The sequence below is a fragment of the Corticium candelabrum genome, chromosome 6, assembly GCF_963422355.1.
Source record: "Corticium candelabrum chromosome 6, ooCorCand1.1, whole genome shotgun sequence".
Lineage (NCBI taxonomy): Eukaryota > Metazoa > Porifera > Homoscleromorpha > Homosclerophorida > Plakinidae > Corticium > Corticium candelabrum.
In genome coordinates this window covers 7,821,765-7,834,550 of record NC_085090.1, presented here as the reverse complement: position 1 = coordinate 7,834,550, position 12,786 = coordinate 7,821,765, and the positions used below count along the sequence as shown (strand labels likewise).

The window sequence follows — 12,786 nt, the reverse complement described above, 5'->3', positions numbered from 1 at the left end:
AAATAATTTAGATATTAATATTACCTCCAATCTGAAGGCTAATTATTCTCAGACTCTCAGTAATTTACCTTGATAAGGCCTCCCAATCATACAATTTAATTAATATTAAAGACAAACAGTCAAATATCGTGGTGTTATAATATAGTCAGTAGTGATGCACTGGTACTCAACAGACTTGCATCATTAGCAGATTGTCTTGTAGAAGACAAAAACGTCATACTGTAGTGTATTGGAATTTGAGATAAAATGTAAATCATTATTGTCTATAAAGTTTAGAATATATTTGATATCAATAAGCAGACAAAAAGCAAACAAACATATAGACATATGACAATCAGCACTAACTGTAAAATACACTTCATCAATCTTGTGACTGTATTGTGTTACTAATAAGTCTGCACCTTAATCTAATGTTCTAAAGTACTTCAGCATCCGAACTAGTCCAAGCAGATTTTTGACTAAATTTAGAAAAACAATTGATATCAATATGACTTCACATAGACTGACTTGTTGGCATGTCTTACTGGATGAAATCTGTAAACCTTGATGCTCTTCTGGTCTCAGAGATTGAGCAATTCTCAGTGATTCAGTAAATGTTTCCTCAGCTTCATCCAACTGTGAGAGACGTAGCTGACACAAACCGATGTTGTGCAGTGCTGAAGCACAAGAGATAAAATTACTATTGGTCACATCTGATGAATAACAAATAATTGATATCAACAACATTTGCCAATCCATGTACTTCAATAAAATGAACTATGTTTTAATGAAAAACCACTAATCCCATAAGTCTCAACAGACACACACACACAGTGCTCGAAGTAAGGTTTCAACGTTGTCCGGACATAGTCGTCACGTAGGCAGCCCCTCCCCTTTTGATATCAAAAGTCATCCCGTCCCCTTTTGATATCAAAAGTCATCCCCTCCTTTTTGATATAAAAAGGGGGAGGGGCTGGCTACGCAAGATTAAAATTTTAAATTGATTGGACTTCACAGCTAGAATTGGTTCAAGCATATTTTCCATCGTAACTAACATACTCAGGAGCATCAAAACCTGATTTTAATTTGTTTGGTATAACGAGCGTTAATTAATAAAAAAAGGCAGCCAAATTTAACATGATGAGTGCAAAAGATCAGTGTCACCATGCCTTATGATATCCATAAACAGTCAACAGCTACATGAGCACAGAAGTTCAGTAAGGTATCACAAAAGCTGAGGCAATTTTTTGCCATTCTAGAAAGACACAACAGTGGGAATAATTTCTTCAATAATACAACGACACTAGACAAGACATTTTAAAGCAGTCCAGCCATAGGAAGACCAGTTATGGTCTATAAACAGTACTAAGTATCCACAAGTCAACGGAGTTTGAGATAGAAGTCAGACTAAAATGGTCTCCCACAGATTGTTTTACATTTACATAACCTCATTCTATTGTAATATTACCTCTAATGGACAGTTTTGGATATCACTTAACATCTGCGTGTGGTAAACAATTACAGCTGCATCATTACTGACTTCGGGAGCAAAGTCAGCGCGAACAGAGACTAGCCTCTGTAAATCTCTAGGATACTGTACATACTATAAAATTGAAAAGCGACAAGATTGAAGTTCGCAGCAGACCAGTTACGACATAGTTGGAGAACGCCATGCATATCAGTACATCACGTGACTCAGGAATCCGTTTTACAAGACCGGTTGGGGTATACTACTAGTAACTCATGTATATCTCTTCTGACTAACTCTGGTCCCATATACGAGAAACACTAATCTTACAACGAACCTTTTGATGTAGAAATGAAACACGTCGATTACAGTTAGCCGCACCTGTGGCCTAGTAATTATAATTCAATTATCAAATGAAGAGCGGCGATCACTGGGTAATAGACTTCGGAAACATGCGGCAAACGAATAGACGCTCATTATGCAGCTAGCTGTAGTGGAAAATGATAAATCAAGTCTTGAGAGCAAGACATTAGCGCTCCTTTACGGCAGGTCTACTGTTGCGTTTCTAAAGTTTGACATCTTGTCCGAACGTTCTTCTTGGTGATCGGACAAACAACAAAAGTGTTCGGAAATGTCCGATGTCCGACCGCTATTTCGAGCACTGCACACACACACACACACACACACACACACACACACACACACACACACACACACACACACACACACACACACACACACACACACACACACACGGACAAATGTCAAGTTAAGCCCAGCCCTAGAGACAGGGCCTCCATGCGCTACGCGGAGGCTTAGGGCCAGCGCTACAATCCAAATGGAGCTTGGCCAGAGTCATCCAAGGGCACTAACTATGGCGCAGCTCTGGGACTGGACACCAAGGCCCACAAGTACCCGTCTGCTGCATAACGTTACTGCCAAGCCAGCGGTCATGTCCACCCCAGTCAATGACCAGGTACTCATTTATACTCCATAGTCGAGAAAAACAATTGTGTGTAAGTTTCTTGCTTAAATTAAAGAAAATGATGTCAAAGCTCTCCATCACCTAGACTCGAACCTCCAATCCTGCAAGGTCCCGGATGTTTTCATTCTCCAAATTCACTCTCTAACCAATTGAGCTACAGCACAACACACACACACACACACACACACACACACACACACACACACACACACACACACACACACACACTCACACACACACACCACAGGTACGTATAATTAACAATATTTCAGCACAGTCTTCTCACATTATCTTTCCACTTAAAGGAGAACTCCCACGCTAATACAAGTTAATGTTTAATCAAAGTACTAGTTGCCACAACTTCATTGGCACAACAAGTTTTTACCTAGGCCTGTCAGGAAGAGAGAAACAAGAAGGCAAAGTTGGGGGCGTGTCGCATGGGCGCCGCCATCTTGGATGATGACGTAGAAGTGTCTTACCCTATGCGCATGTCTCGCAGCGGCTGAAGAGAACTATGGAAACTATCCGTCCGTATAACTTTGAACCTGTTCGAAACGCTAGAGATATGTCAGAAAGTGATTCTGGCGGTAGCGACGACGATGACCAAACACTTCATGTCCCTGATACGCGTACGGAACGACTAGAAAACACCGACTGGTGTACTTGTGGTCTGTGTATCGTCATGCCGAGCATTACAGAATGCATCTGCTGCAAGGAAGTCGATGCTCTGAGCTGGAGACTTCATGGCGTGAGATGTGCGACAGCGCATGACAGTTTTCACACTGTCTGCTTGCACTATGAAGTTCTACGCACAGCGGTAGGCGTCATGAACGTCTCTCCAGGCTCCATTACAGAACCTCTTACGGCCAGGTATGATTTGAAGCAACGATCACGTTCGTTCTCACCTGCTAGTGCATGGTAATTCTCTGTGTAGGCTTTTGAGACTGGCGGCTTACCGCCAATTTACTCACTGGGCTCACGAGATGTTGGGGAGAGGTGTACGAATAGTCATACCATCGTGTGTGGTGTCTGCCGTACGCAGAGCGTTTCCAGAAGAGAGTGGGCACTATGTTGGCTTTAGAGATGCTAATGATTCTCAGTGATGTATTAGCTAACAAATGAATATGTAGTTGACACAAACAACTGGAAACTGGACTAATACTTCTAATTGAATCTAGTACTAGTTCTACGTATAATCTCTTCTTTGGGAGGCTGTTCGTGCCCAGCTATATTTATGGGTAAGTCCACTGGTGGAGCTTTAGCTTTGTGGTGCCTTATGGGATTGTGCTCCATTGATCTTCTCTTCAGCACAGACGTTGAAATTTCGTGGAGGTATTGATACGATTTTGTCTCAGCTATAGGCTTTGCTACCCAGGCTTTGGTAGCTTTAGGAAATACAACTTTATACCTCTTGATTCCTTCACTTGTTGTTGCTTGTTCTCGATCAATGTTGTAATTATGGTCCAGAGCAGCCAGCTGTATTCTTGTCATCATACCCTTATACCCAAAATGCTGCCTTTTAGGACAGTACTTTGTGAGAAGTGAGTGAAACACTTCTAGCATGCCTGTGTGACAAAATTTGGTGAGCTTTGGTATGTCTCTTAGTAACTTTTTGTCTAACACAACCTCTTTTAGGGCCTCATGAGCATTGGAGCCAGGCTTCAGCCAGGATTTTTCGTCACATTCCTCACGTGTTAGCTCTTCGTGTTCACATGTTGTAAACTTGCTAGCACCTTCCCAAGAGTGGACGTTTACTATGTGGTGGATAACTGATGTCCACTTTTCAGTAAGTATTTGGGAGTCTCCATCACAAGACTGAGAAGACCACCACAGGTGATTGGAGATGGATTGGATCCATGGCAGGAGTTTAGTGCATCTCTTAGATTTTCCCTTCTGTGTCAGCTTTTTTGCTATTCCTTTAGACACATGCCAAACATCAAATTGATGGTCTATGTTGGGGTATTTCTTTCTCATGGTAGCTGCAATTTGGATATGTCTGTCAGTTGCAATTTGTTTGATGTGCAAGCCTTCAGTTTGCAGCTTTTGAAGTGAACGTTCAAATCCTTCGCGTTCCATGACAACAGAGTTGGCAACTTCACTGACTTGAACAAGTTGGAAGTCAAGTATTAGTCCAGTTTCCTGCTCAATGTGAGTGTATGTGCCATATTTGGCAGAATAGCCAGGACTATCACAGCGCCCGTCTCCTAGGAGACATAGGGGGGTGTCTTTGAACTGTTGAAGAATGGATTTCTGGTGTTTTTCCCAAAAGTCATTTATGACTGGTATGAGGTATGCATCTTGGATTCGATAGAAGGTAGACTCACTCATGAACTGCAGTTTCAAAACATCGGCAAATTGCGAAAATTTTGCAAAGTTTCCACCACAGAGAAGGATTGCATTGGCTGCTAATAAGTTGCCTGCTGGAATGTCCTTGACTAATGGCTGTGAGTTCCAAGTAATGGAATGACCATTGGAGCACTGCAGTGTCACAGTCAACATGCTTCCTTGTGAGTGTTCTGATGTGCTTTCAACAACTGCTCCGCAGGTTGGACAGAATCGAAGAAGGGTATGGAGGCAGCTACTGAAAACAATGTATTTTTGTTCTGCTTCTGGTGGCAATTTTTCTGTTTCGTCTAACTGAACTGATGTTACTGATGTGTCTGCAGCAGCTGTATCATTGAAAGGATCGTAGTCTGTACCAGTATAAATGTCACGTGATACCTCTCCCTCCGAGGAAGCAGTAGGACTCCCTGGGTCAGCCGCTACCAAGAATGAAGGGGGATAAAATGCCCTATCAGCTGAAGGAATGGGAGAGGAGGTTAAACAATATGAATGTTCTTCTGGATTCACAATGTGTGACAGATCGTACTGCGTTGATGCATCACACATTAGTGGTAGAGTGTTTGACTCTGGTATCTCCTGGTCTTCCAATCCTTCAAATTCTTGGTCAGATTCCTCTTTAGCTGCTTTAGATGATGACTGTTCTAGTATATCAGTAACAGCCTGCACATTACATAAAATTCTTAACTTCCTAGTTTGTACTATAGAAGCGTGGATTGTTTTACGTGAACATGCTGTCGTCGCTTGCCTGTCACCCTCGTTGATGTACTGCTTACGAAAGAGAAGAGTGTTGGAACAGCGTTGGGCTTCAGGCACACCCTTTGTTTAGTTCCTAAGAGCTCTGCTTGTAAATCTCGCTCAAAGCAGTCGGAGTGGAAGTGCTCCGTACACACACGACTGTTCTGTGATAAGGGCGGATCCTTCAGACGAAGCTTGGACAACCACTCTTTCAGCAATGGTTTGTTCTTAAGCGGTAATCGATAGAAACGCACACCACGCTGTCTGTCCTTATCTTTATTATTACAGCCGTATGCAATGCAATACACCATCCTACGCAAGATTTGCCTACGCAGCAATGTACACATGCGCGAAGGTAAGACACTTCTACGTCATCATCCAAGATGGCGGCGCCCACGTGACACGCCCCCAACTTTGCTTTCTTGTTTCTCTCTTCCTGACAGGCTTAGGCAAAAAGTTAATATGCGAATGGAGTTGTGGCAACTAGTACTTTGATTAAACATTAACTTGCATTAGCGTGGGAGTTCTCCTTTAACACTTAACACCTAATCATCCGCATACAAACAAACAACTGTATACCAATAGCTTTTTGTACTGGCTGTAAAACCATTGTAGCAGCTTCAACTTTCATTTGCATGTAGAACAAATCTTTAGCTCTGGCATAATCTCTCCAAGTATATGCTTTCCTTGCTATTAGTTTTAGCACTACACATACATGAATAAATGTATCAACAATGGAAATATTAGCAAACTAGACATCACAGAGCTCATACTAGTGGCCTTCTCATCTATAGTCTCCTCAGCAATTTTCATGTCATATAAAGCAGTAAGATGCCTCAACACTGTAATCAGTAAAGTTATTATGTACTGCAAAGCAAGTACTAGAAAAGATCTCACCTTCCAATATTTCTTGATCACAATTTGGATAAAATAACAGTATGTTGAGAGATTTAGTAAATGCCTCTCGTGCTTGATAAATTCCTTGTAGTTTTTGTTCAAATGTTGTCTGTCTTTCTACTGTCCGTATATGACAAATTCCAAGAAATACATAACCTAGAGCACAAATACAATTGGAATGCAAACACACAGATATAATAAACATTTAATACGCATATTACTGCATACATTGACCAGCTTGACGACAAAGTGATAACTGCTTCTGTTCTCTAATTTCTATAGACTGCTCTAAATGCTTTACAGCATCAGTGATGTTGCCCATCTTATAATATATAGTACCAATCAACATGAGAGCTGAACAGAAAACATACAACCTTTAATATGATGTCATGTTGAGTCAAGAATGTTATCAAACTATCAGCAATGTTCACATGATAAGAAGTGTCCTCCTGCTGGTACAGCTCTAATACTTCCTTGCAACACGTCAGAGCTTCACATAAATCACCTCTCTCCAAATGTATGCTTCCTAATTCTCGTATTACTTCATAGCATAAATAAAAAGTCAAAGCAGTACTGTAAAACAAGAAACGTTAACAGATACAGAACTATACTGACCTCTACATAGTTTGGTACATGAATCAGACATATTTGCCTCTTCAACTTTCCTCATCTCTTTCAGTTGTTCAATGCACGTTTCCATGTTTCCTAATTTACTGTTACATTTAGCAATTTGCCATTTCCCTACAATAACCAGAATTAAAAACAAACCGGAAAATAACTTCAGCAGTACACAAAACATATTAACAATCAATTCACGTACAATAGAAAATCTCTAAACTTTCTGATGGTAGGAAAGACTGAGCAATAGACAAAGCTGAGTTTGCTATTTCCAATGCTTCAGTAAGCTTGTCTTTTGATCCATTAGGTCTTTCAATCTCACATTCAACCTTGAGCCTCGTGACTACATAAAGACATGAACAAAAACAAAATCATAATTTTATTGTCCATCTGCACTTTCATTCTACATACAATATAACATATCCTGCAATCATATATACAGAGTGTCATTCAAGTCAACTATCATGGCTTTGAGTCTCCATTAACACTTTCTCTATCATAAACGCATGCTTTCTAAGTTTTAATTTCACACAAATACAACATGTCACGTGATATACAACAAAACCATAATGAAAGATTCTGCACATCTCAATACAGTTGACCCTGACACTCTTTAACTAATATTGCTGTCACTGACAAGCACTAGATGCTTCCCATTTCGCAAGCAAATAGTGAAAAATTGATTTATGAGAATTACAAATATACAAAATATCTCACCCAAAAGATGCATATCAAGAAAATTGTAATAATCAACTCTGGAAAGCAATTTCCATGACCTATCCAGTAAATTATCTGCTTTTTCAAATTCTCCAAAAGACAAAAAACATGTTGATAATTTTGTCATCACTACATAACAGAAATCACAGTATGAGGTTAATTTAATAAAACTTTGACTTGCCACAGCATTACATTCAACAATAAGAAAATTTATGATTCAAATTCTTTACCTTTGATTTGATCATATTCCTCCATATCATTTAACTTTTCCATCACTTGTTGGCATAATTTCATTGCTTTGCCTCGTTTACCCCTCTTAAAGTAGTTCTCTGCCATCTTGCATTCAACTAACAAATAAATAAACTGCCATTGCACCAAACATTACATAGACTAAACAAATTTGTCTTTAATTTAATACCAAACGTAAATGGAGGTGTAAGTTGTTCTCCAGAAGTTTTCATCACCAACATCAGCTCTTTCAGATAAAACTTTTCTTCTTCAAATTTGTTTAGCACGTGATAGCAACTATAAATAATCTCCAACACTACAACAAACAGTTAATTACAGTGAGAAAATAAAACAAAATATAAATTAAAATGTAATAATTACAGAAAATATACAAACTACTAGCAATACAATTGGGTACTTGTAACAATGACAATAATCATCTATAAATCTGACTATCATAATCAATAAACAAAAACACGTCAAAATCTTTACAAACAATGAAATTCCAGTCTGAACAAAACTACTTACCTCAAGCTCATCAAAACAAAATTATAATTCAATTATTGATTATTTGATTATCATCACTAAATAAATATTTGCTTGTGTTGTCATCTAATCATTGCAAAAACCATATCCACTTAATGACAAGACAACAGATATAATGTCATCAAGACAAACAACTTATAAACTTACTAAAACTCAATTAACTGACCCCTTCCCCCCCCGACCTTCAACTTAATTAATATAAATGAGTCTCAGTCAAATGCTGTCAGTTAGGAAAATGAATCAATAAATATTTTCATACCTTCAAATGTGTCAATAAACTATCCATCATCTCTTTAGTGTAAACTACATATACTATTTATAATCACTGGATTACGTCACGTATTTCACACAACATCATATTCTGTTGTATGAACTTTCTAACTTTGTTAAATTAATTGTTTCAAACAACTATAAAGTACTGAAATTGACATCATCAAACAAATTCATCAAGAAATTCTGAACAATTAATACAGATGCACTCCTGCTCTATAAATACATCATCAAATGTCTTATCTTACCTTCTATATGATGTTGATATATTTCTTTCTTCTCATCTGGTTTTAACTCATCAATCATCTTCTTGGTTTTCAGACTCAAATCTAATTCTTCCTTAAATTTCCACTTTAGAAAATATGCCTTACTCAAATGATTACTTGCTAAATAACACAAAGTGATAACCAATACACAACACATCTGAATCAACAAGTGAAGATGAAGTTATACCTTCTATGAGCCATTTGCGTTTGACCTCAAGTGGAAAACTGCCCAACTGCATCACTTTGTCGTACCATTTTTCACACAAATAACATGATTTGTCAATAGACTGGAAACGCATAAATGTAGGACACGTACACCTAACCAAATCCAAACAAGTTGGTATTTCTACATCAGCTAGCAATACATGCTTAGCCAATGAATACGAGTGAGAAGCAAGTTGAACTCGTACATCACTTGGAAGACAATTACACTCCATTTCACTGCGTGGTAGACAAAACAGTATATTCTTACAAACATCAGTCATTTTACGTTCCATCTCATCTGGCTGCTGCTTGACACGTTCCATCACTGTTGACTGCACCAATGGATGAATATTCAAAGTGTAACCTTCTGCTGTCTCGTGCCATTCAACTAAATTGTGTGAAGACAAAGTCGAGACACACAAACTGTATTCATAATTGGCACATTCACCAAACACAAGAGGACGAACGAGCTTCTCTGGAATGTCTCTTGAAGACAGAAATGATGCATATTCAAGTAGAGACAACGCTTTGGCATTCTCTCTTGCAACCAACTCAATGTCCATCTGCCATGTCAGATGAGCATGACTAGAAGACATCATAAAATTTCTCACATTTTTTACAACATTTTTGTCACGTTCACTTATATCCAACTCATCAATATTCCTGTCACTCAACCGTTTCAAATCAGGAGGCTGAGTTACATCAGCTTCCATTAGCACTTCACGTAGACGACTTGCTCTAAAGTAATGCAACAGTTTGTCGAGATCCAATGCCAAAGCCTCAAGTTCGACTTCATTTCTTTTCAACAGTTTGTAATATTCCTCATAACTTAGATGTGCCTTTCGCATATACGTGCCTGCATGAGCAAGAGCAATTGCTAGCTTTTCTATGGGAGGCTCAACTGACAATTTGGTGGCTGCTGCTGTTTCTTGACTGTTGGACGGTTGACGACCAGACCACATGACTACGGCTGCCACGGCATCTTCCGCTTCCAAACAACCAAGAGAGATGACATGATTTATTGATTTCTGTAACACAGAACAATCATCACATCGAGTTGTGATCAATACATGGACACGAGCAGTTGAACGAGGGAAAATTTTAGGCAGAAAAGAGAGATCATCTGCACCATCATACACCAGCAACATCTTAGGAAGCTTGGAAATGTGGTTAAGCAGCACTGCATTGTTGTCTTGTAATGGATTGCTCTTTAGCTCATCAAATCGACTTTGAGAACGTGAAACAGAAGGAGAACTTAAAGACAAAACTGTGAGCTGCAAATAGACAATGTGCTCATTGTTAACACAAAACTACCAGTAATGTGAGTCAATGTGTTTACATTGTGTATGACTGAGTTTGTCAGAGTTGCCCATGATTCTGCATTGAAATACAGCACTCCATCACTATACAGATGTTTACATTGAAATGCATATTTGGCTGCCAAAGATGATTTCCCCACTCCGCCCATTCCTTTGATCACCTAAATGCAATACACAAAACAATCGGTTGATATCAAATGTTTCATTTACACTGACATGTAAACACACCACACAGCAGAATTTCAATGACGTAGACACTTGTGGAGCCTTTTCTCCCCACATTGTGTTGGACAAAATTGTCAACTCTTTCTTGCGACCACAAAATTGCTTTTCGTCCATTAGCTCATTGGGAAACACTATACCTAACACACAAGTAAGAGATTACACAGTAATGGTGCAAATATTGCTGTGATCTATATTTTACAATTGTTAGTAAAGTTATCTCAGCTCAACAATAGCAATCAGCAAACAATATAAATAAGATAATACCGTATTTGCCTGTAATAACGCCCATACCGAAATAACACCCATGCCCAAGTATAGGCCCAGGATATGCATGCGCAGACAAAACAAAATGGGGTCCGCAGAACATTCGTCTCCATCTGTGTGCGTTTGGTGAGCTGGTGTCAGTGTGGAGTGAAAGTGCTTACTGCTAGACTCATGTCTTCTTTGCAATTACCGACCCAAATGCTCTTGACAGGCTTCCGGCCGACCACGTGTGTATAGCGTTTAGTTTCTGCATGTAGGATAATTGCAAGCATTTGTGATATTTCTGTCTTCAAGTATTTAGATGATGACTGGCCAAACGACAGCATTTTTCAACCAAGTATACGCCTAGGACCAGAATAACGCCCATGCCTAGTATACACCCAGAAAAATAGTGTTTCTTTTCTATATGCCCAGAGCGTTATTACGAGCAAATACGGTATGACACAACTACATCCATTATAAGCTTTCAGTAAAATGTAACAAAACCAGACTATTCTAGACTTTGTAAAGCTGCTTGAAAACATGAATATAAAATACAAATCTACAACACCAACATCACAACATTATAGTCTCTTACTTGCAATGACTTCTTCCTTCTTCTGCTCTTCAATCTCTTTTAGTTCAGCTTTTACCTTCTCTACAGTTGCATTGTCTCCTACCATCGACTGCCATTTGCATAGCATCATAAATGCTCGTTCCTTCTTTGTATGAACCTCCAGTTCTATCATCTCAACATCATATCTGCTCATGTTGAGACGATCAGCCAAATCACGCCACTTCTCACCCACAATGTCACACAAATCAAACAGCTGAGCCTTCGATGACCCACAACCTACAAACAATAAATTAAATTATAAAGTTGAAAAATAAACCAATAGCTCCTCCCACTGCGCGTCACCTTGCGTCTCTGTCTCGAGAGCAGCAAGAGAAGCTGCAGCAACCGAACGTTGCGCTTGCATCTCGTTTGCTTTGTGTTGAGGAAAGACATCATAGTAGATGTGCGGCTGCTTGTCTTCGTGCTCTCTGACAATATGAAAGAATTTGTGAATACTTGATTCAGATTTGTGCATGAGCGTGTCTACAAAATCCTGTGCCCGTTCTTGCCGACCGCCTCGTGCAGACAGACGCTCCTTCTCTTCACTAGAAAGCACTTTCTCTTGGAAGAGAACGTTCACGTAAGACGACACCATCAGTTCGTTGATGAGATAATCATAGTGCTTACGAACACGTTCCCTCAACGGACGAGCAGTTGTAGACATGTTCAAACGACTCAAGAAATTAGGAAGTAAAGAGTCTCCTACAGTAATGAACCAGAAGACTCTTCGCGCTTACAATTGTCACGTGACAATCTCTTGCACGTGACTACACATGCAGTTAGGGCTAACAATGAACCGGTTAGTGAATACAGACAACTACTGCATCTGTGACAGAAATACAAGTAACTAAACCTAAAGCGAACGTTCTGGCGGTTTACTATTAGCGTTTCCTAAAAGGCGTGGTTAGATAACGCGCGTTAAGCATATTCACTACTATAATATATAGCCCACTACATAATTTGTGTCTACACTACTACTTTGAGTAAGTTTGCGTGCTAAAAACCACGACCGACAGCCATCCAAGCTCACCATGTTTTCTCAGTTTCGACGTGTTGTGTGTGTGTGTGTGTGTGTGTGTGTGTGTGTGTGTGTGTGTGTGTGTGTGTGTGTGTGTGTGTGTGTGTGT

The 12,786-nt window shown here is 39.4% G+C and overlaps 3 protein-coding genes across 3 annotated transcripts; 1 reads left to right on the top strand and 2 right to left on the bottom strand.

Annotated features, from left to right (window-relative positions):
- Window positions 1–235: 235 nt before the first annotated feature.
- Window positions 236–7,409, bottom strand: LOC134181316 (tetratricopeptide repeat protein 28-like). Its single transcript, XM_062648571.1, has 9 exons — window positions 7,023–7,409; window positions 6,823–6,948; window positions 6,636–6,761; window positions 6,408–6,563; window positions 6,284–6,352; window positions 6,090–6,215; window positions 525–656; window positions 402–458; window positions 236–263 (listed from the first exon to the last, which is right to left on the bottom strand). The coding sequence occupies exons 1-8, from the start codon at window positions 7,204–7,206 to the stop codon at window positions 403–405; spliced, it is 975 nt and encodes a 324-aa protein (XP_062504555.1). The 5' UTR covers window positions 7,207–7,409; the 3' UTR covers window positions 236–263; window position 402.
- LOC134181584 (P2X purinoceptor 7-like) lies at window positions 2,924–3,737 on the top strand. Its single transcript, XM_062648854.1, has 2 exons — window positions 2,924–3,302; window positions 3,367–3,737. The coding sequence occupies exons 1-2, from the start codon at window positions 2,947–2,949 to the stop codon at window positions 3,533–3,535; spliced, it is 525 nt and encodes a 174-aa protein (XP_062504838.1). The 5' UTR covers window positions 2,924–2,946; the 3' UTR covers window positions 3,536–3,737.
- On the bottom strand, window positions 7,220–12,323 carry LOC134180934 (uncharacterized). Its single transcript, XM_062648117.1, has 9 exons — window positions 11,963–12,323; window positions 11,642–11,896; window positions 10,804–10,937; window positions 10,596–10,736; window positions 9,240–10,530; window positions 9,035–9,172; window positions 8,161–8,286; window positions 7,973–8,089; window positions 7,220–7,368 (listed from the first exon to the last, which is right to left on the bottom strand). Exons 1-9 carry the CDS (start codon window positions 12,321–12,323, stop codon window positions 7,220–7,222), a joined length of 2,712 nt encoding a protein of 903 aa, XP_062504101.1.
- Between the last annotated feature and the right edge of the window lie 463 nt (window positions 12,324–12,786).